Source organism: Amblyomma mixtum, chromosome 2 (genome assembly GCF_055824585.1).
Source record: "Amblyomma mixtum isolate Tamu chromosome 2, ASM5582458v1, whole genome shotgun sequence".
Taxonomy (NCBI): Eukaryota; Metazoa; Arthropoda; class Arachnida; order Ixodida; family Ixodidae; genus Amblyomma; species Amblyomma mixtum.
This window is the reverse complement of record NC_143013.1, coordinates 17,211,903-17,233,151: the sequence shown is the minus strand read 5'-3', so window position 1 is coordinate 17,233,151 and position 21,249 is coordinate 17,211,903. Positions and strand designations below refer to the sequence as shown.

Below are 21,249 nucleotides of genomic sequence, written 5' to 3'. Positions count from 1 at the left end.
GGCTGTCGGCGCTTCAAAGTCGCTTGCAGCTCCGTTGCCAATGATGACGTCACCCAGTTCGCCTCGCTGCTGGCTTATCTGTTTGCGTGTGTATCGACGGCTTGCCACCGCCGCCGCGTCAGCATGATATTGCGGCTTGCGGGCTGGTTGTGAACCGTGGCCGACTATGCCAAAAATAGACTCGTCGGCTCTGACCTAGACTTACTTACTGCCTTCCACTCACAACCCCCAACAACTTCTTTTCCTTTTTTTTTTCGCTAGGTCCTTCTTCTGGCGAAATTGCCCTCAGACGGGCCAGGCGGGCGCATAAATAGGGTCGAAAAACGGAGGCTAGCCTGTTTTTCGATGCTTGGAGCGAGTTTCTTTCGAGCGGTGCCGCCGCGGCTCTTACAAGTATGTTCCGTGTATAGTTAGTCTCACTTGTACTTCGCTGTTACGATTTTTGCGGGCAATGTGTATAAGTGCGAACGCTTTGGGAAGAAAAGATAGACGCAGCAAATGTCCCACACGCGGGAGACATCTGAACCGCGTCGTGAGGAAAGGTGTGTAAATTGGAGGGACTGAAAGGAGCGCGACCGTAAAGGGAGGCCAGTGAAGGGAAGAATGTTAACACAGAGGCCAGTTGGTTGATTATCTTCCCAAACGTATGCGCTACTTAGATAACGCGAGAGAACAAAATGACATGCTACACAAGCGTAAATGACAAAATTGCGTACGACACATACGTCATCTTGTGTTTTCTAAGCAGCGAATTCGTTTGGGAAGGTGATCAACTAACTGGCCTCTGTGTTAGAATTGTTCGCTACTATTTCATCCACAACGGGCTTCTGTGTTTTTCGCTTGTGTCGTACGCCATTTCGTCCTCTTTTGTTTTCTAAGTAGCACATACGTTTTCCCAGTACATTGACGCGGGCGCTGTAAGACCACTCGAATCCACCGACAACGTTTCTGGGCGCCCGCCTGAGATAAAGAAAAATCTTCCTCGTATATACAGGGTGTCCAGGCTAACTTTAGCCAAGGGTTAAAAGGTAAAATATTTCAGGTAGGCCAGAAAAACCTCTTACATACACCTACCAACCGGCAAGCGCATCATAGGCAATTTATGTTTTGCAATTAATTAATTAGCAATTAAGATAATCTTTATAAACGCGTAAATATTAAGTTTAGATAGCAAATGTGAGTAGCAAAGTTGGAGAGCACCTTAAGAAACCCCCATTCTATTTATTTGCGATAAAGAAAGCCTCACGTGTATCGTTTTTCTGAGCTCCAAAGAAAGTGCGCGAAATACAAAAAATCACGTGACTAGCGCATTCGCGCGCCACGATTGTGCTGCGCTCAATCCTGGCTTGAGTGAACGAAATCAGCCGCTGGTATGGCGCGACGACCCCACTGCTCCGGCAGGCCGATATGTCGACGGTGGTTGCGACGCCCGCGCGAGCCAGTCTGCAAGCGTGACGGCGCAAGTTGCGCCTCAACCACCGTAAAAGAGATAAACGTGAGGCTTTCTTCATTGCGAATAAATGGAATGGGGGTTTCTGGAGGTGCTCTCCAACTTTGCTGTTCACATCTGCAGTCTAAAGTCAATATTTACGCATTTAGAAAAATTATCTTAATTACTCCTTAATGAATAGCAATACAAAATATTGCCTATGATGAGCAAGCCGGCTGGTAGCTGTATGCAAGTGGTTTCCCTGGCCAACCTCAAATATCTTATTTTTTAACCCTTGGCTAAAGTTAGCATGGACACCCTGTATACCCGGGGCAGTCGAAGCCGCTCGCGCGCTTCGGCCCTGGGCCCTGCTCCCCCTCTCCGAGAGGCCTTGACAGCGCACCCATACAATGCCACGGGAAGACTGGAGCGGAACAGTGGCACTTCTTCTCCCGTCGGCCCGAGCGGCGTCAAAGGTTTTACACGGTTCTCGCAAACTCTTTGCCTTTGCGTGTGTATTGAGACGTCCCCATTTCTTTCCTGCCTCTGGACTGGCGTCCCGAAGAAGGGGAGAGAGCGTAGCACACGCGTAGAAGCGAGTGTATTGCATTCCCGCCTTAGTTTTTAGCTTTTCTGCGGCAGAGTCGACGAATCCCAGCTTGTGCTTGCTGTGAGCATGAAGGGGTGATAAACGTGCTTTGAGCTCTGTCGCACCCAACATGGCAGTAAAAAGGGGCAAGCTGACCTCCAGTGCACACCCTTATAAGGTTGTGTGCTGTAGGACAACTTAGTAACTTTTTACTCCTTTCCTTCTAGAGCGGAGCTGTTGCAGACAGGTATTAGCTGTTAGTTCCGTACACACGCATTGTTATTACCGGTTTCGATAAGTTTATATACTAAGTGCTGCGGCAGAAGCACAACGTCTGGGCATATGATCTTAAGAGCGAGATTTGTGTGTCGTTAAGTCCGCACAAAGACGTCATCTCAACTTTTGTTCTCCGTCTTTTATCGCGTGATCCGATCACAATCGGAAGCTGCTAAGCTTGGATTTTAGCCAAAATTCCTCATGTGGGCCTTCCCACGCATTCCACGTGATGGGACCAAGACGGTCGACCATCTGCTTCGAACAGTCACAATGCGAAAGCGCGCGTTTTTTTTTTGTTTGTTCCTCCCATAATGAGTTACATAATTGACGTCCACACCCATGACACTCGGGCTGTCGCCTGCCTAACTTCTAGTGTGAGCTCGGCCACCTCAGTTTGGAGAGATGTTATATGCGGAAAAGCCCACTTGCGGAATTTCGTGTGGGTCTCCCGAAGGGGGGCCGAGTCGAGGTGTCCCCGGAACGGCAAGCGATCGAGTAATAATCTGCACTTTTGCGCGGTGCATTGCAACCCTCACTCCTCTGACATGAGCGTAACGGTAGGCGTGACGACGAAGGAAGGCCCCTGTAGTTGGGCCAAAAATAGCCTGACCACGTAGTTTCGGTTTCTGAACTTCGCCTCATTCTCCAGCCGTCAGAACCCAGCTGGGTGCCGCTTTTGCAGTCTCGCCGTTTCGATGTCATGCTTAGCCTCGCTAATATCCCCGTTGTTTTTCGGGCACGTCGAAATTGCGCGCTCGTCACGGGCTTTCACCTGCTTGTGCGGTGGAGCCTTCGCGAATAGCTTCACAGTATTTTGGGCAGTTTGTTCTTTTCGGTGGGTGTTGTGGGAGGGGGGCATTTTATCACTCTGCCTTCGGATAATACGAATAGTTAATCTGCTCCCTTGAAGTCCGAATTAATGAGATTTTTACTACACATCATGCTATTTTTAGTTCCCGGTTGAGGTGCCAATTCATGCATTTAATTTCGTTGCTCATTTTGCACGGCCGCATTACAGGTAGAATATTGTTATGCTGTTTGGCCAAGCAGACATTTCTGCGAATGTCGTGTTTTTTTTTTTCTGGCGCTGAGTCAGTATTGCCGGTATGCTTCAGTTGCAAAGACCGCACACTGTCAAAAAAAAAAAAAGAAACAAACAAACAAGGACAACAAGTTTTGCTTGTTCATATTTTGCTTCTGCCATAAGCTCGCACTCATCATGTTCCGTTTTATTCATCGTGATATTTTTATTGATGGCTTCAGCATTGCTTATCCTTCCAATGCTAATAATACCAGACTTTCTGAAAGCCCCAGCTTTCGTATTCGCATAAGATACGCATTAATTATGGGAAGTTCACTGCCTTGCTGGCTCGAATATTTTTACGGAATAGCATACCTTGTGAATTCGTCTTCTTGAACATATCTTCCTTTTCATTGCATTCTTGAAAATAATTTCCTTCGTAAGTTACCACAGTCACAGAAGAATAATGCTCAGCCCTCTGTTTCCTCTATTTTACCTTTCTTTGAATACTGACAATTAACCATGCACTGAAAGTTTCTTAATTTTGTATTGTAAAACTATACTGCGTCCTTTATAGCCCATTTTATGGACACGATCTGACACCAGAATTTATGTTTGAAAATTAAGAACTGGCGTAAACAATGCAAATGTGTAGAAAATATCACTGTTTCTTTGTTTAATGTTTGCTTCCTTTTTTCGGCTCTTTTTATTCCCAGTTTCACATTTTGTTTTTCTTTTGCAATATTGGACCTATTGCTGCTCTTCTTGCTGCATGTATTAAATTCAAAACATCAAATCGTTCCCCCACAGTGTTTCCCAACTTGCGAACCTCATAGGTACAACGTATAAAGTATCAAATTTGCATATACTAAGAGAAATAATAAGGGAGTAATTACTCATTGACATCCACCCAAGCGCAGCCAACGGCTACAAAGGAAAGCTATACAGCTTTCTCAGAAACTTTGCAGTTAAAGAAAAATTCGTCCTGGTCTGGGACTCGAACCCGGGACCACCGCTTCACCGGAGCAGTCGCTCTACCAGTTGAGCTAACCGGGACGGCAAGCTTTTGGTAGGGCGAGAGCGAATTGATCAATAACTCGAAGTGGGAACAGTGTTGGTCAAATGTTTAAGGGAATCCCCCAAGCTGGATTGGGGAATTCCCCTAAACATTTGACCGACTAAGAGAAATAGTAAACTTTGAGCTGAACATGCTGAAAATGTTTTTCATTTTTCATCTTTAACAGATATTCGTTGCGATATTCGCAAGCATTGTTTATTATTCATATTCGATTTCTATTCCAACATTTTAATATTAGCACAACCCTGGTCGCTAAAGGCCGATTCACACGACGGACCGTTCGCCCGCGGCCCGCGCACTACGTGAGCATGCCTCAGCACTTTGAGGGGCGCGCTGTCGGCCGCCATCCATCCATGCATCCAGCGCGCCCCTCAATGTGCTGACGCATGCACACGTAGTGCGCGGGCCGCGGGCGAACGGTCCGTCGTGTGAATCGGCCTTAAGCAATTTCTACAGGAATTATCCTCGCGTACGTCGAGCTCCCCGAAGCAAGTAGCTTCGCGGTTACTCGAAAATCATGAAGCGCCTGTTGTGTACGCATCGCTCGTAAAATGAATGGTCCGTCGACGCAAAAGGAAATACTGTCACGTCATGAACTGGACATAAATTCTGTAAAACCGGCACCTCTATTTACGAACTGCCATTCACAATGCCGAAACGACCGGTTCGATTAAATTTCTCGGGGCAGCACAACTAAACATTCACTATTCTCTGACACCTGTCCTCCGCTTTCGGCACACGTCCGCCTACAGATATGACGTCAAGGCAGCATCACTGAGGCCTCGTATCTAGATGATGTTGGTAGAATAAGGATAGCACGCTTTTGCAGGCCCCGCCGCGGTGGCTCAGTGGCTACGGCACTCGGCTGCTGGCCCGAAAGACGCGGGTTCGATCCCGGCCGCGGCGGCTGAATTTCGATGAAGGCGAAATTCTAGAGGCCCGTGTGCTGTGCGATGTCAGTGCACGTTAAAGAACCCCAGGTGGTCGAAATTTCCGGAGCCCTTCACTACGGCGTCCCTCATAGCCTCAGTTGCTTTGGGACGTTAAACCCCAATAAACCAAACCAAACCGCTTTTGCAGGTAGAGTTGATGGAGACAAAACGCAAAAACGACCGTGCGCTGAAAGAACGCCGGTTGGTCTAAATTAACCCGCAGCCCTTCGTCATGACGTCTCTTACAGCCCATGTGAAGCTCTGGGATGTTAATCTCACCGTTTCCTTTCCATTTTTCAGTCAAAGCAGAAATCTGGGATAGTTGGTAGTCATTCAGGTTAAAAGTAAGACAAGCCCTTAAGACGTGGACATAGAAAAAAAAAAACGACAGGATGAGCGTTAATATGTTCCATTTTTCGTTAACTATTTCCTGAGGAGCCTCGAGTTCGCACAAATTTTTCGGTATATCTGTTCCCACCAAACATGGAGGGTAAAAGTATTCACTAACAGTTTTTCAGAAATAATATACCTTGAGGACTCCTATAAGCCATTTTTAGCTTTTGCGATGCGTCATTTTCGTGATGACTGATACTCGTGCCGCTTAAACTGCATTAGTCTTCACACTTGGTTAAAGTTCCCTTTGAGATCATCCTTAAAGGGCTTTAAGGGACTTCTAAAGAAGATATCCAGCAAAATACAGCGAAGCTTAATACAATGCTGTATCAGCGGAAATCTGCTCTAGCAAAGAAGACCTTCGCATGCATGATCTGAGGACATATACAGAAAACAAAACAGCACCTTTTGAGTGAAGGAAAGAATGTTTATGAGCCTGGCAGCCGTGCGCTATAGTACCTTCTCTCCCCCCAAAAAATTGTATTTTTTTTTTATCTTTTAGGTTTGTGTCTTGTATAATGTATTGAGAGAATTCAGGAAGATAAGCCAGAGGTTTAAGTTTCCATTCCCGTGCTTCCGCGGAGCATTGAACGGATTCTGGATGGGAAGCGATAAGCGCCGAATTGGAGGGGAGCCATAAATTGTGCGAACCGTTTGAACCGTGGATACCGCTTAAGTCTTAGCTTTCAACTTCATTGCGCGGCATGCTCCAAGGTGGAGGGAAGGGTGCGCGGAGTTGATAAATAACGGGCGCAGCAATCAAAGTGACACTTTCTAAAGAAACTTCTAGGTCATGGCACACGAATAATTTACTTTTATACTTTCTGGTCCCTTCTGGTTGTCCGAACTGAACATTCCTGCGACTTACTCTTATTAAATGAAAAATAAGATGGGCTTCATTCAACAGAGGACGAAGGGTAACTCTCTGCCCCGAATTTCTCCGTTTATTTGTTTTCTTTTCACCGAGGCAGCTGTAGTGGACAAATGAACCACAACATGGCAAATACCTCAGCACCATAAAAAGATGAATGCATGTTTCTTGGATGGCAAGAGCATGCAGATTACATTAATTGTGGGTAGTAAAGGCAACGCTTGTTTTCACTTACGGTGCGCAAATAATGCTTTTTTTTTCAGAACTTTGCCATGATTTAGCTTCTATCAACCACCACATTTCGCTTACTGTCTGCTCACACTAATTGTCCTGTTTGTACGGCCCGACTGAGTGTCGCACCGCCGCGCACACGCAGTCATTCGTTTTGGCATAAGTACTGTTTCAGACAGAATCGTAACTTTTCTATAGGTGGCTCGCATTAGAAGGAGAGCAAAGCAAACAGAAGAAAAGTAAGGTGAGAAAGAAGAAAAAGAAACGCTAGGAGAAACGGAAGGAGGAAAAGAGAGGAAAAAAGGAGGGAAGAATATAAGAAACCGGAAATTGGAAATGTGTGCGAAGACGAAGGGTGATTTAAAAACGATGACACATAATTTGAACAGTACGTCTTCTAACAATATGAAAAATATGTATCAACGTGCCCGATTCTATTTGATTTTGTACATGAGAAGCCTGGCTTTTATAATATACCCAATGATTCACTCGCTGTCCTGTATAACAGGGGCGAGTGTGTGGTCAGCCTGGTTAACACTGCTTGAACTTTCGGCTTCGGCTTTGCAGCACGCCAGTGCGAGTTGCAACAGCGACAGGCGAAGCTAAAATAGCTGCTCAAACGACAGCGCTTTTCCATAAATCCTAGTTCGCGGCTAAAAAGGATAAGAGCAAGTCTTGCACAAAGCGTCGCATTCATTTCGTCTTTAACCCCTCTGGTGCCACCGAGAAAGCTAACGCTCCGGTCGTATCTCCCGAGTCATTTCAAATGTGGGACCGGTATGCAAATTAGAAGCGCAGCGCACTTTCTCGCGTTAGAAATCCGGCCACCTCCTCCTCTTCCCATTGTGTCCCAGTCTTAACCGGCTACGCAGCCACCCACCGAACCCGGCCTCCTGAATCCCGTTCCCGTTATTTTGCTTCTTCCCTTCCTTTCCACATATTTCTCGCCGTACACAGATCCCTTTCTCGTGCTTTACTTTTGCTCGGCATAATTCGGACTTTCATTTTTTTTTTTTTTCCCGCCATCGCATCGTGGTGTCTCGTCCCTCTGTCATTGTGCGGGCGAGTCCTTCCTCTCTTTGTCACTGGTCCGCGTTGCGAGGGAAAGGGGAAGGAACCGAGATCCCGATTAGGATTCTTTTGGACGCGACCAGCTTATCGGGAAGCCGTACAAATGGAAGCGCGGTCCGAGGCGAGGAATGTCAAAAACGATAAGCCTCAGCTCAGAGCCGGGAGAGTGGGATGGAGGTGTAGGAGGAACAACTATCTATTATTCGCGCGGCCAGAAGACGGCGAGAGTCCAATGTTCGTCCCCACTGTACGAATGGACGATGTGATCCGTTCGTTCGTTCTTCGCGAAGCTTTTCCCCCTTCTTATCGTTTGAACAGCGCCGCGGCCGCCTTCATTAAAGCGAGGCTGGAAGCGAAATGTATGGGTTTCCTTTTTATCTCTCGATGGAGCCGGCCGCAACACTATTCTAGCTGCCGCATTTCTTGTCTGATTTTATTAACTTTTATGCTGCTTTTGGACCGCGATGAACGATGAAGAGATTACCAGGCTAGTGCGGGAGCGGGAGGCTCCGAATTCGGGCCCGGAATATTGGAATTTTTATCGCCTTCCCTCGTTTATCGGTGGCAGCAGCAGTTGCGTGCGAGAAGGGTTGGAAAAGAGGGGGCTTTAGCTTTTTTGCATCAGCACAGTTCCTGTAAGTTTAATACCTCTAGTTCTTTTATCTTCTGTTTTTCTATTGCCTGAATGCCTGGTTCTCGGAAGTCCGGGAGTTACATTACAAAGAGATATTGAATGTGGGCGTTCCAGAGAGAGTGATAAGAGCGCCGATCTGCATTGGCCTCACGTCGCGAATCAGTATTTTGCACTTTTTTTATCAGCGAGCGCGTCTTGCTGCCAGAGCTCGGAGCTAGAAATTTGTTCCGTGGTGCTTGCGTTATAAGTTTGAACGAAGATAGGCTGCGAAATTTTCGAGACGAAGGCGGTGTATTACTGCTGGGTGCGATTATCCGCTGCACCGACCTTTCATTACAGACAATGGTGCGATTGTGTGTAATGCAATTCTAGGTTTTGCGGCTCGACAGCGGCTAAGTTAAGAAGGCAAATATACATGTAGTTCGATAAGATAAACGGTTCGCAGACAACAGCCCCGAAGGGACAAGGGAGAACCTAAGTTGATAACCTCGTAATTGTGCGATATATAAAAGGTTGATTATACTTCTGATCAAAAGAAGAGATATCGGGGTGAGTTGGTGTGGTTTTACGATCGAAGTATAGAGAAAACAAAAGTCCGGCATCGTATTCATGATTTTCGTGAGAAAAAAAACAATTTTAACTGCGGATCGCTGACATGGAGGGGAGAGGGGGCTCCTCCTGATGGGAAGTCGTCACCACTTCAGCCATGATTTGAACGCAGCAGGAAAAGACCACAGCGGTGATCGTGTGGCTTGAGCATCCACCTCGCTTGCGGGAGGTGTGCTGGGTTTCCCAGCGGGTTTCCCACCGGTTTCCCAACGGGTACAAGCTATCCCCCGTCCTGGTGCTCTCGGCATCTCTGGGGTCTTGGACCAGACTGTTGCTCTCACGGATCGGTGATTCACTGAGCTGACAAATTATAGCCTTCCTAAATGTCTTCTTGGAACTCCGCCTCATGAGGTAAATAAAGCCTACTTGTGAGCGCCATGAGCATAACCGCCGCCTGCCTCTTTTCTCTTAATTGCGCTGTGGAGCCTTGAAATCCAAACTGCGTCTATATAGTTTATTTTAGTTAGACCAGATCAATTCAGGCCCACTGAGTACTCGCGGCGATGAAGGGCGCTGTAAGCAATTATATACGCGCTTTATGTTGTACCTCTTGGGCATCAGCGCATTTATATAGCTTATACACTTTAAAGCGCAAAAACGTTCAAGCAAACGATACAAGCGCGCTGATTTCCTTATCTTTCTAGAACAGATGAACACTGTGCACAAGAAGAGGAGACAGTCTCCAGGTTCGAAGTTCCCCCGCGTGTTGGGTATTGCTTTACGTGTATCAAACTTATAATATGTGCTTTCAATTTTGCTCGTATTTATTCCTTAATCCTAAGTTATCGACCTTAAAATGAGCACTGCTGCTGTGCGCTATCTGTAGCTATTTGACTGTGAGCCACAAACAGCGCAGGAGAAAAACATCCGCTCGAGTCATCGCCTTTCTTATCTCCTTGTACCGAAAGCCTCCGCGCTCGAAGTGGGAGCAACCGCATAGTGTCGCGAAACAGCGGCTCTCCAAAATTGCCTGCGTTTCGTTTGTCTTTTCTTTTTAAGTGTTCAGTTAATGGAGAAGAGAACAAACAGAAACCAGCCGCAGTTTGGGGTTTCTTCTTTGAGAATCGATATTGATTCGTACCACGACTGAGTTTGTTTTCTTTGCACTGTTGAATTTTGTTCTTTTGTGGCTGTCGTCACACTTCTGGATCGTTTTCTGGTACAAGAGGTGTCTGTATGGGGACCAGCTTGTCTCGATATCCCAAGTGTCGTTGATGTTCTTTAGGGAGACTGCGACAACTTATCTTTACTTGTGCTGGAGAGAAAAAAGAAAATCGTGATTTCATACACCTTTGAAAGCTCATGCGGACTTACGTAGGAGGACGGGAATCATGCGAAGCGGGTACATTTCGTTGTAAATCAGTAGTAGTAGTAAAGAACATTATTAAGGGCAAAGATTACTGGAGCTCACGAAAAACTAAGATTGAAAGCTGGAAGTTTAGAGAAAACAAAGGCGGGTAAACAAAAACAAAAATTGAAAAGAAAAGTCTAGACGTCAAGAAACAAAATCCATCAGGAGAACAAAACAGTCAAAAGGGAGAAAAGAAGAAATAACACAGTATGATGATCAGTAACTTGAGCAAAGCATGCGCACTAATAATTAAGAAAAGTAGCACTGAAGAGGTGAAAGTAATCCACAGGTATGGCGCAGTGTGGTTTGTTGGTTAATAACAACTACCTGTTGTTAAAATTCTTGCCTTCTTTAATTACTGCAATAAACTGAACACTGTTAAATTTTGTATGTACTGTGATGTTATATTTTGTTAATATATAGCTCTTTCTTTGACTTTGAATTTATCCGTATTTTTGTTTTGGCCTTTGATATATTTCATCATAATATGCAAGTGTTATTAGCTTTATATTTTTTCTACCGACACATTTCACCTGTCTGAATTGTCCTCTTTTGCTCTTTTTCTTATATTAATTTTTCTATGCTGTTAAACCTATGTGAACATTGTTACTGTTGTGACTACAGGAGGCCCCATTACAGTCTTCGGACTGTATACTTTTCGAGATGTTTGTATGTATTACCTCAGTAAGCCTCACCAATAGTCCAAGAGTGCAGTGTGCGGTACCTTCCAGCTTCAATAGAGCTATCCGGAGAGCTAATTCCACAATGTTTAATCTTACAGTATTGCACTAGTTTGTCCTGTGTCGGTATAGTTCTAAAAAATTCAGGCACGCTGTGTGTTTCAAGCAGGAAACAACAAACGACAAAAATGCTACTTAGACGGATTCTGTACTCTAAAGCTTTGCTGTAAACCATTCAATGCGCTCCTTCGAGAATGACTTGAGGCTGCAGATGCTCTAGACAAAGGACGGCATGTATTACCATGGCAGCATCACTGTGAGACCACTGCAAATGTCGGATTATAATGAGCAGCAATCAGCAAAGTACAACTGGAACGTGCGCCGCACGCTCAGAGCTGTCGTGCGCAGCCAAGCATTAGCTTTAATGAGTAAGCTTTTTTGTGGGTTGAACGCTAACATTACTAGCAGGTGCATTATCCTGCCTTGCCGAGAATGCCAAGTTGGTCCTCTAGTATAGACGAGAACGGGCGCCCTACGCTGTGATAATTCACGTCACCGCCAGCTTCCTTCTTTCTTTGATGTGTCGTCGGCTTGGAAACGTAGAAAAAATGTGAAAGAAGTCAGGGAAGCAGTTATTGCAAAGTAATTAAGGAACCATTGACGTGCGTAGCTTACACTTTGAGCACTAGGAGGTCCCAGTACAGTCAATGACTACGGGGCCTCTTTCTGTGCACATTTGCCCATGTTATAATTCCTTTTCTATGCCAATAACCTGATTCTGAACGAATACACAGCTTTTAAAAGAGAGCTCCGTGCGTTTGCGCGTGCACTTGTGCCGGCATGCGTTTCTTGTGGCAATAGTTTGACGTTTCCCATATGGAAGAGCATATCTTTGTTTTGGCCTTTGATATATTTCATCATAATATGCAAATGTTATTATCTTTACATCTTTCCTACCGACACATTTCACCTGCCTGAATTGTCCTCTTTTGCCCTTTTTCTTACATTAATTTTTCTATGCTACCAGACCTTCAACGATCATGACTTTCGCGCTTGCAATCAAAGCTGTTTACATCGTGGGCAGGACAAAAGGGAAAACGCATTATGAGAGGAAAAAGCAGCGGTTGGCGTGAGCAGTGACAGTTTTTACGTTCATAACTGCAGAGGAGACCAGTTCACGAACAGCTGCTACTCCGATATTACGAGCCAGTATTGAACTCTAGGCCAAGCCCGTCCTGAAAGGCATAGTTTCTGTCAGTGCCGACAGCACGCCGTCGTAACTAAAGGCTTGTCAAGCATGTTGTGTTTCCGCCGGCTGAAATGCTCAGAGCAGCCCGGCAAGTATTTATCGGTAATCAGTGAGTAGTGACAGGCCTTTGGGCGTATGTCGTTTGCGATCAGTCAGCGCAGTCGAAAGCATGTTCCCGCCAATTGTTACATGATTTTTTTCTGAGCAGTGCAACCGTAAGGGATCAGAGCCAATTTATTCACAAAAATTAGCTGTTACTTCTGGTTTTCTTCAACTCAGGCTATGAGGGGACGCCGTGGTGAAGGGCTCCGGAAAATTTCGACCCCAGGTCGAAGTTTCACTGCGTGCGAGCAGGTGGTCGAAATTTCACTGTGTTCATGTAGTCTTACCTCATTTTGTTGATGTGTTCCGGATACAGTCAGCAGGGTCATACGCTGCGTCTGTGTTCAGCGCGTGGGCAGGTGGTGCCAGAAAGGGTATGCATTCCTTAAAAATTAGCTTCAAGTAATAACTTAATGCTGCTCGTGTTCTTTCCACTCTATTCATGAAATTGGAAAATTGGTTTTCTGGGAAAGGAAATAGCGCAGTATCTGTCTCACATATCTCGGTGGACACCTGAACCGCGCCGTAAGGGAAAGATTAAAGGAGGAACTGAGAGAAGAAAGGAAGGAAGAGCTGCCGCAGTGGAGGGCTCCGGAATAATTTAGACCACATGGTGATCTTTAACGTGCACTGACATCGCACAGCACACGGGCGCCTTTTGCGTTTCGCCTCCATCGAAACGCAGCCGCCGCGGTCGGGTTCGAACCCGTGTACTAAGGCTCAGTAGACGAGCGCTCTAACCTCTATTCATCGCCTGCAGGAATTTCCGCTAGGGACAGAGAAAAGCGGGGAGTGGGGGAGGGGTTAGTGGGGTGAGTAGTGCTTCATTCACACGGTATAAACGAAGCCTTCCTACATGATGAAACCGTTTATCATTCGAGCCGAATGCGCACCGTTATGAACGCCTAATACACAGAGTTGAGTCCACAGGTAAGTCATTCTATTGCACAAAGTCAGTGCTCACTGCCAGTTCAGCGCACAGAGCGGCTTCAATGCTGTTACGATGCAGTCCCACGGGGCTTGCAAAGGTAGTCTGGAGTATAGTCGGACGTAAGGGGTCCATGTCAAGTTGATGCTCGTCGACGATATTGGAATGCATGATTATTTACTCACAGCCTCCAACTTAACACTGAGGGCCCTCACAAAATCTAAAATTAGGCAAACTAGAACGATGAGCGCAAATTCCTTCGCGAATGAAGATGCCAATCGGACGATGCGTGCACTTTGTACGCCGTTGTAGTCCACCAAAATTGAATAGTTCTCTGACGTTCCTTCTTGTATATCTTGAAATGCAAGGCCGCAGAACAGTACGCCAACGGGAGATGTCCAGAGAACAACGAACAAACGTAAGATAGAGATTTTCAATGACGTCATCTTCTGGCGTTCTTGCCAGTGTCTTCTCTACGTGGTGCACTGTTGTGATCCAGCGTATTTACATTGTCGCATGTTGAGCCTTGTATTCCTCGCCGTTCAAATGTAAATGTGTTGCACTCGGTATCTTTGCGCACAGCGATAATTGTCTTTTTTTTTGTTGCACACAGTATACAGAGGAGTTGAAGCAACGAGAACGAAACATCATATCACTGCCGAACGAGCCGGGCAAAGCGATGACAGTGTCAAGTTGCTTTGTAGCATGAAGGGAGTAATAATAACCGCCATCTTCTTGGGGAAGACCATAACGAAGAGCTTGGGCTTTCTATTTCTTCAGCTTGTGTGTGCGTGAGAATTATTAGATAATTTCCTCGGCTGAAAACGTTCAGTCGAAACCACTTCATTACGTCCGGATGTCACATTTCGCTTTGTTCGAAGAACAGTTGGGCCCAGGCATTCCAAACAGCTTCTTTTCTGGCGAAACTGTGGGTCTCGGCGTTCTCTTCTGCATCTGCCTGTTATGGCAAAAAAAAAACAAAAAAAAATGCCAGAGTTGTTCAGAATGTACGACATTTTTCATAATGCATGTGAATGGAAAGCCGATTTGTGTGCACGTTTATGGAAAATCACGAGAGGTGTTCCCATTTTAATTATTGCAATACTGTTGTAAAAGCGAAACTACATGAACGAAGCACCCGGCCTTTTCTTGTTTTAAATTTAGTTTAGTTTTAGGTGGTTCCAGGTAAACAGAGCAGAAAAAAAAAACTAATTTTGTAGAATGCACCACGAAGGTGCTAGGCGCCCTTTTTTTTATTTGGTTATCATTCAATTATTTCGGGTGACTAAAGTTTTTAGATTAAATTCGCGACAGTTCAGGGTTCTAGAGCCGCAGTTATGCAGAATGATTATGGCACTATATGCATAAAGCTTTCCTTATTTTTAGCGCCCACATGATGGAAGCGCATTGAGGTAGTTCCGCAGGGTGACTGTACTGGAGTTGAAATTAATAGTACCACGTTCCATCAAGATGCGTACGCCAAGGTGCAAACATCGAAGCGCATGGTTTTCTGCACAGTCGTCACCCTTATAAAAATGGTCTACAGGCAGTCTATGGACTTCTTATAGAATGTATTGCTTCCTATAGCTATTTCTTTTTGTCTATTTATAGTCTATAGACTGTCTATAGACAAAAGTCTACTAAAAGTGTATGACCATAAATCTATAGATTGTACATAGGCTGTTGAATTGCCTATAGACTGCTCTTTAGGATTTGTCTATAGAGAGAGTATAGACTGTCTAAAAATTTTTTTGCAAGGGCACAACCTAGCGGCAAACGATTGGTACGATGATTGGCGTTAAAACTTTACAAAACCCTGACCATCGCAGTAAATCGAGTGTTTTGACACTGCGCGGTCATGTAGGCGGCGCCCCTATCTCACCATTGTTCAAAGAGAAGGGATACTTTAGCGCCAGCATAGTAGGTATGCATAACTGTCATTAAGCGTAGAAAGTTGGGCTAGTTGGTTGGTAGTACTATTGTGATACATTCCAGCGGCTAAAAAGACACGGACGAAGGTAGACGAGACCGGCGTTCGTCCTGTCTCGTCTACCTTCGTGCCGGCGTTCGTCCTGTCTCGTCTACCTTCGTCCGTGTCTTTTTAGCCGCTGGAATGTATCACAATGCATAACTGATTTGCTCTCGCGCGACAAACGGATGCAGACAAAGGTATCAGCTTTGATAGCGAGAAGCCTTACCCAAAGAAGTTTTTTCGTTGTTTGTGAGAAGAAATCCGCGGGTTGTTCTCTCTCTACTGCATCGGCGTAGTTTTCTTTGCATAAACGATATTTTAGCCGCTTATATCTGCTGTGCCTGGTGCTCCACCTGTAACGACATACACTTTGTAATTCACGCCTCTCATTTTATCACTCATCAGAGGAAAAAGTTTCAACGCACAGAGAGAGAGAGAGAGAGAGAGAGAGAGAGAGAGAGAGAGAGAGAGAGAGAGAGAAACGATAGACATGCACAGCCAATGTGAATTATCAAATGTTTTTACAACACTACAGTGACATTAATACTCATTACAAAGAGGCGAAACTCAGCACGGTTGTCGACTTATCTTAGCTGCCAAACATGAATATTTGGTTATTTGCCGTAATGCAATGACACCTCGCAAGCAACAGTTATGCACTGAATGAACATTCCCAGTTTCATAAACGTGTCTTTATTAAGCAGGCCCGCTTTTTATAGCGCTGCTTGATCACAGACATCGTATTGCGAAACCTCGGGGCCCAGAATCCCTACATATACTCTAATACCATGCATGAACTTTAATGCAGCAAATATTAATAGAATAGTTTAATACATAGCTGCAATAGAAAAAGAAAAAAACTTTTTCTGCTTACTTTATATGTACAACTTAGAGTCCTGGAGATCCAAGTCCTTGTCCGTGCTCCACGCGCGCCGAAAGTGACCGGAGGGCATCTCCAAGTCTGCAGAAGAAGGATTTAATCACCACTCTTTAAGAGCAATCCTAACTTACCGCTCCCCATGCTCCCATATTCGTGTATAGTCAACCAAAAGCACCCAGCTACCACAACGTCCACAGACGATTTTTTCCCCAACTGACGAGTTGGAGAGGTGAACTGAATCGTACCACTAAGTGTACACTTGCAGAATGCCCAAATATTCAGAAGCGTCCATTACAAAGCATTTGCAGCTTTGGTGTCTCCTATGCACGTGTCGCGAAATTAACCCCCATAAAAACACATTTTTTTTTTTTCAAAAATGGCACCAAAATTGTCGTTTTAGTGTCCGTGCTGCCATCTGCCGGCAAACTAAAAAATTCAGGGGGCACTTTGACTGCCTAAAGTGGGTAGAGGCGGAAGCGTTTTCCGCACCACCTTAGCTGTTTCTGTGGCACTGGTGGCGTCACATGTAATTAAGTACTAATTACTAAGTGATGACAAATCACTAATTAATTGTTAATTACTGGTTAATGCCTGAATACTAATTAACTGCTAATTAATGACGCTTAAGCTTCGCCTTTAGGAGTGCAACGCGACAGCGCGTTGTAGCGCTGCCAGGGAGTCCACGGAACGCCACCACCCGTTAGGCGCGATGCCTTGCAACGCTTTTTTGAAAGAAGATAGATAAAGTGAAAGAGAGGGAGTGAAAGAAGATAGATAAAGAGGAGCCGTAATGAAGAAAATGAAAATTGTATTTGAGGAAAGGAAATTACGCAGTAACTGTGTCACAAAATTCAGGGGGGCACTTTTTTGACCTAAAGTGTGGTCACTGATGTGTGGTTAAGATAACATCGCCTCTAAGAGTGGAACGCGACAGCGTCTTGCAACGCTGCCAAGGAGTCCATAGAACGCCATCGCCCATTCGGTTCTAGGCCTCGCTCGTCGGTAAATTGGTTTTTGAGGAAAGGAAATGTATCTGTCTCTCATTTGTCGGTGGACACCTAAACCTCGCCGGAAGGGAAGGGAGGAGGATGGCAGTGAGCGAAGACACCGTATTCACTAGACGCGCCTTTGTTCATTCCAAACCATCGAGCTGGCATGGCGGAGTGGATAGCATGCTCGTCTCTCACGCCGAAGACCGGGGTTCGATTCCTGAGCTCGACCAATTTCTTAATCGGTTTTATTTATTTATATGGCCTGACTAGTAAAGCTAATTAGGCTAATTGGGTAATTAAGCAATTAACTAAGCTCAGTCCCACTTACTTGGAGCATCACTATACGATCCCTGCAATTGGTTGCATGGTTACTAGCCAAAGTACAATTGGCCCCGTTTGAAATTCGCGCACTGTGACGTCACGACCGTTTCCACCAATTGAAAAGCGTGACATTTTCTGTCGACAACTGCTGCTTACAACGATGAGACATTAAAGGCTTCCGCCTTAAAAAATGCTTCGACGAGCCGTACTCGCCTTAAACAGGACACACAATGCGCCTCCTTGGTTGTCTTTCTGAGTGAGGCGAGGGGCAGCAGCAAGGCGGCGCCACGCGTGCAGCTCTCCAATTTTGTAGCGAAAGCTACACTATTCGCCGTGAGCCTCCGAATGACCTTGAAACGACCTTGAGATAAGTCATGACTAGTGTTGCTATGCACATATACCTGACCATGTGTGATCCGCTTAATAGACCACCTTCGACATTGAACTTTGACATTCAACTTCGTCCTTGGCCTTTCGCCTTGGCCTTTGCTTTCACCTTTGATTTTTGGCCTTGACATTGACCCTGAACTTTGATCTTGAACTTCGACATTGAATTTTTACATTGCAAGTTGTCGGCACGTGGCAGTAAGGAAGCCACGTGGTAACCACGTTGTGTCACGTGATTCAGTTCATAGTTGTGATGTCAGGTATGGGGTATATATAACCAGAGTTATGCGCTACTGACCATCGATCAGTCTTTGTCTCCATAAAGCCAATCAATGAAGACGGATAAGCGACTGTGATGTGGTAGGGGGAATTAAGAAACAGTAAAAGATGTACCAAAGTAAAACCATGTTTAATCATGCTTATGTAGCTTTCGCTACGTGAAACTCGGTTCGGCAAAGTTGAACCGCTGCCGAACTTTTTCAGTAGCATATCGATCAGAGAGTCGTTGAGTGTCCCATGCAGGACCACCGCGAAACGGGCGACTGTACGCGCATGCGCACAGAGCTCAGCGCGTACTCTCGCCTGTTTCGCCCATGGTTTCGCCACTGCTTTCCTACATAGGAGGCTGAACGACCGGCTGGTAGATGTTGCCATGGTATTGCTGAAAAACTGGAGAATTGTACTTACATTAAGTATCTTCGCACTACCGCCAAACTGAGCTGGCAGCCCGTATAGTGGAACGTGGTGAAAAGCCTGGCCCTTCGCTTTTCCCTACGTGCACGCTCGCTTGCATCCGGTTTATTAGGGTCACGCTAATACGAGTGATAGATGGCACGAGCTTTCCTTAGAAAGTAAACGTGACGTTTTGAAGTCATCTGTGCCTGGCAATCCTTTCATTTACTGCGCCTCGTAAGGGGCGGTATATAAAAGGCTAGCTCTGTGTGCAGTTTCACCGCAAACGAGCCAGTGGTTGAGGTAAGAAAAATTTTGAAAGTCTTTACGATAAAAACGCACAATACTGTATAATTGTGGTTATGTTGGTCATTTGACTCTCGCTGTATAGTTTGTGTCCCGGCAGCTCTTGCGTGTGTGCATTTATACACATGAATGTACTAATTGTGCTGTGATGTATGTTTTGCTTCTATTATTTCACCCGTCTTCTCTGCCAAACTGTTAGGGTGCCGAGGCCTCATCAGGCTTTTCAGCCTTTTGTCTCGGCTGCCTCTTTCCGTAGAAAGAAAAACAATAAAGAAAAAAAATTAAACCGGGATGCCACAGTTATAATGATTTCTACGTTCCCCGCGTTGAGAGTGATCCCCCCAGCGCCCCGTTCCGGAGAATCGAGGCAGCTTTGCTGAATGCGCGCGATGGACGATGCAAGCTGTGCGCTTACCGTAGATCTGCGCCGTGCAGTTTCCGGCCGCCAGCGTGGAGGCGTACGCCGCCTCAGTGGAAGACGGGAACGCCAGCGACGGCGTGGGCGAATAAGTGTTCGCCGCTGGGCGGCCGAAGCAGCCGGCGTCGTACTGTTGCTGTTGCTGCTGCTGCTGTTGCTGGCGAGCGGCTTTTGCCGCGCGGGCGTGCCGCGCCGTGCTTCCGGAGGCGACGCCACCGTTGAGGCTCGGCGCCACGTTCGCGTACTTCGCGATCTTCGCGCCGGACGAGTCCTCGTAGTCGTCGTCCAACCGGTACTCTGCGTTAGGCAGGCGTCATGGTCATTGTAACAATAATTACAATCATCCAGATTGCTTACATTCAGAACAAACGGCTCCCCCGTAGATCTGCAATAGTATACCTTATCTTGGACCAGCCGTAACCATCCTGTCCCAGTAGGTTTCTTTACCTTTTTTTTCCCATCTTACTCTCTGCTGCCTCCCCCCCCCCCCCCCCCCCCCCCGCGCCCTCATATGCTTGCTGTCTTTTGGAAACCACTTTGGTGCCCCAGCCCCCGTCCTCATACGGTTCCTGTCTCTTGGAAACCACTTTGTTGCCTTAGGAGACAACCAGTTACGTGCTTCCCAGGCTGCCCGTTCCGACAGTCTTTTCCCTTGCTTCATTAGCACAATTATCTCATTAACGCGAGTTTGTTCTCAAATACGCGCTGCTTTCTGTCTGTTTAAGTCACCGCAAAGTATTTTTCGCTCCACAGACACCCACACACAAAACGATATGCAAAGCAATAAATGCCTGGCACAGCTTGCTCGTTTCCTCCCGTAGACTGAATTTGTAATGAGGAAAGCAGAAGACACGGACTAATGAAGCTGCGTCTGATGTGGCATGCGACCGGATCTGCATAGTGAGCGTCGAGATTCAAAGTTGTAATTATTCACACACACTGAATTTAGTTATATGAATAGATTTAGGCTGTAAATCACATTTAATTTCATTAACTTAATTACCTTAATAGATTTTCACGATCGTATTTGATAAGAAATGCGTGGCAATCACCAGAAGATCCTTTCGACTCCCAGAGCGCTTCAAATTTCGTTCGTCAGCTCGAAATGGCATAGCAAATCTGCCTAAATTGAGGGAGTACAACCGGTGCACGCAATATATACACACAATACGCGTATGCAGTAGAGAGAGAGAGAGGGAGAGAGAGAGAGAGAGACGTGCTTATTCAGAGATAAGGCAAAGAGGTCCTAAGGCAAAACGGTCTGCCTTAGGGATCATCTGTCCTGGTACTCTCAACTGGGGAAGGGAAGAGAGGTAGAGGGGGCTATGAGAGGTGATTATGTGGACAAAAGTTTGATGCGAATATATGCAAGCACATAAGGAGCGCGCCTAATCACAATCGTGAGTCGAGACCGCGAATCACGAGTCGTCTACATTAGGCTACCCTTTTGGTCGCAAAAGCGCGATATAAAATCAGTGGCTGTGTTTCGGCGGTGATCCTCGAGGGCTTAATCAGATGACGTGATTCAGTAGAACTGTTTCCGTAGTCACAAAACCGTCTCGCATAACTGCGATGCAAGGTTAAGTCTTCTGAATACGGCCTCTGATGTGGCGCAACAAATGCTGTTTGAGCAGCTACTCACTCTTTCTTAACTGGCTGAAGCCTTGCTGCAGTAGCCACATAGGTTATGCCACCGAATGTTCTAACTCTGAAGATTACATGTGAATTAGCATCTACAAGAAGCTGAATGTCTTTTTGCGCGCCCAAGAAATGCTGGGCTCAAATTGTATGCATGGTTGAGGCTGAAGTCTAGCAGGCATGCAAAGCAAAATTGCCTCTAGGGCTAACGCCTCCAAC

The 21,249-nt window shown here is 45.9% G+C and overlaps 1 protein-coding gene across 1 annotated transcript in view; it reads right to left on the bottom strand.

The window, feature by feature from the left end:
- Positions 1 to 13,369: 13,369 nt before the first annotated feature.
- The window catches only part of LOC149358538 (lens fiber major intrinsic protein-like), a 41,390-nt gene continuing 33,510 nt past the window's right edge, over positions 13,370 to 21,249 (bottom strand). The window contains exons 6-9 of the mRNA XM_089568852.1: positions 19,390 to 19,689; positions 16,291 to 16,377; positions 15,643 to 15,769; positions 13,370 to 14,402 (exon numbers count right to left, since the gene is read on the bottom strand). Of these exons, the coding sequence (XP_089424978.1) occupies positions 16,292 to 16,377; positions 19,390 to 19,689 (386 nt within the window). The 3' untranslated portion in view covers positions 13,370 to 14,402; positions 15,643 to 15,769; position 16,291. The remainder of the gene's footprint in view (positions 14,403 to 15,642; positions 15,770 to 16,290; positions 16,378 to 19,389; positions 19,690 to 21,249) is intronic.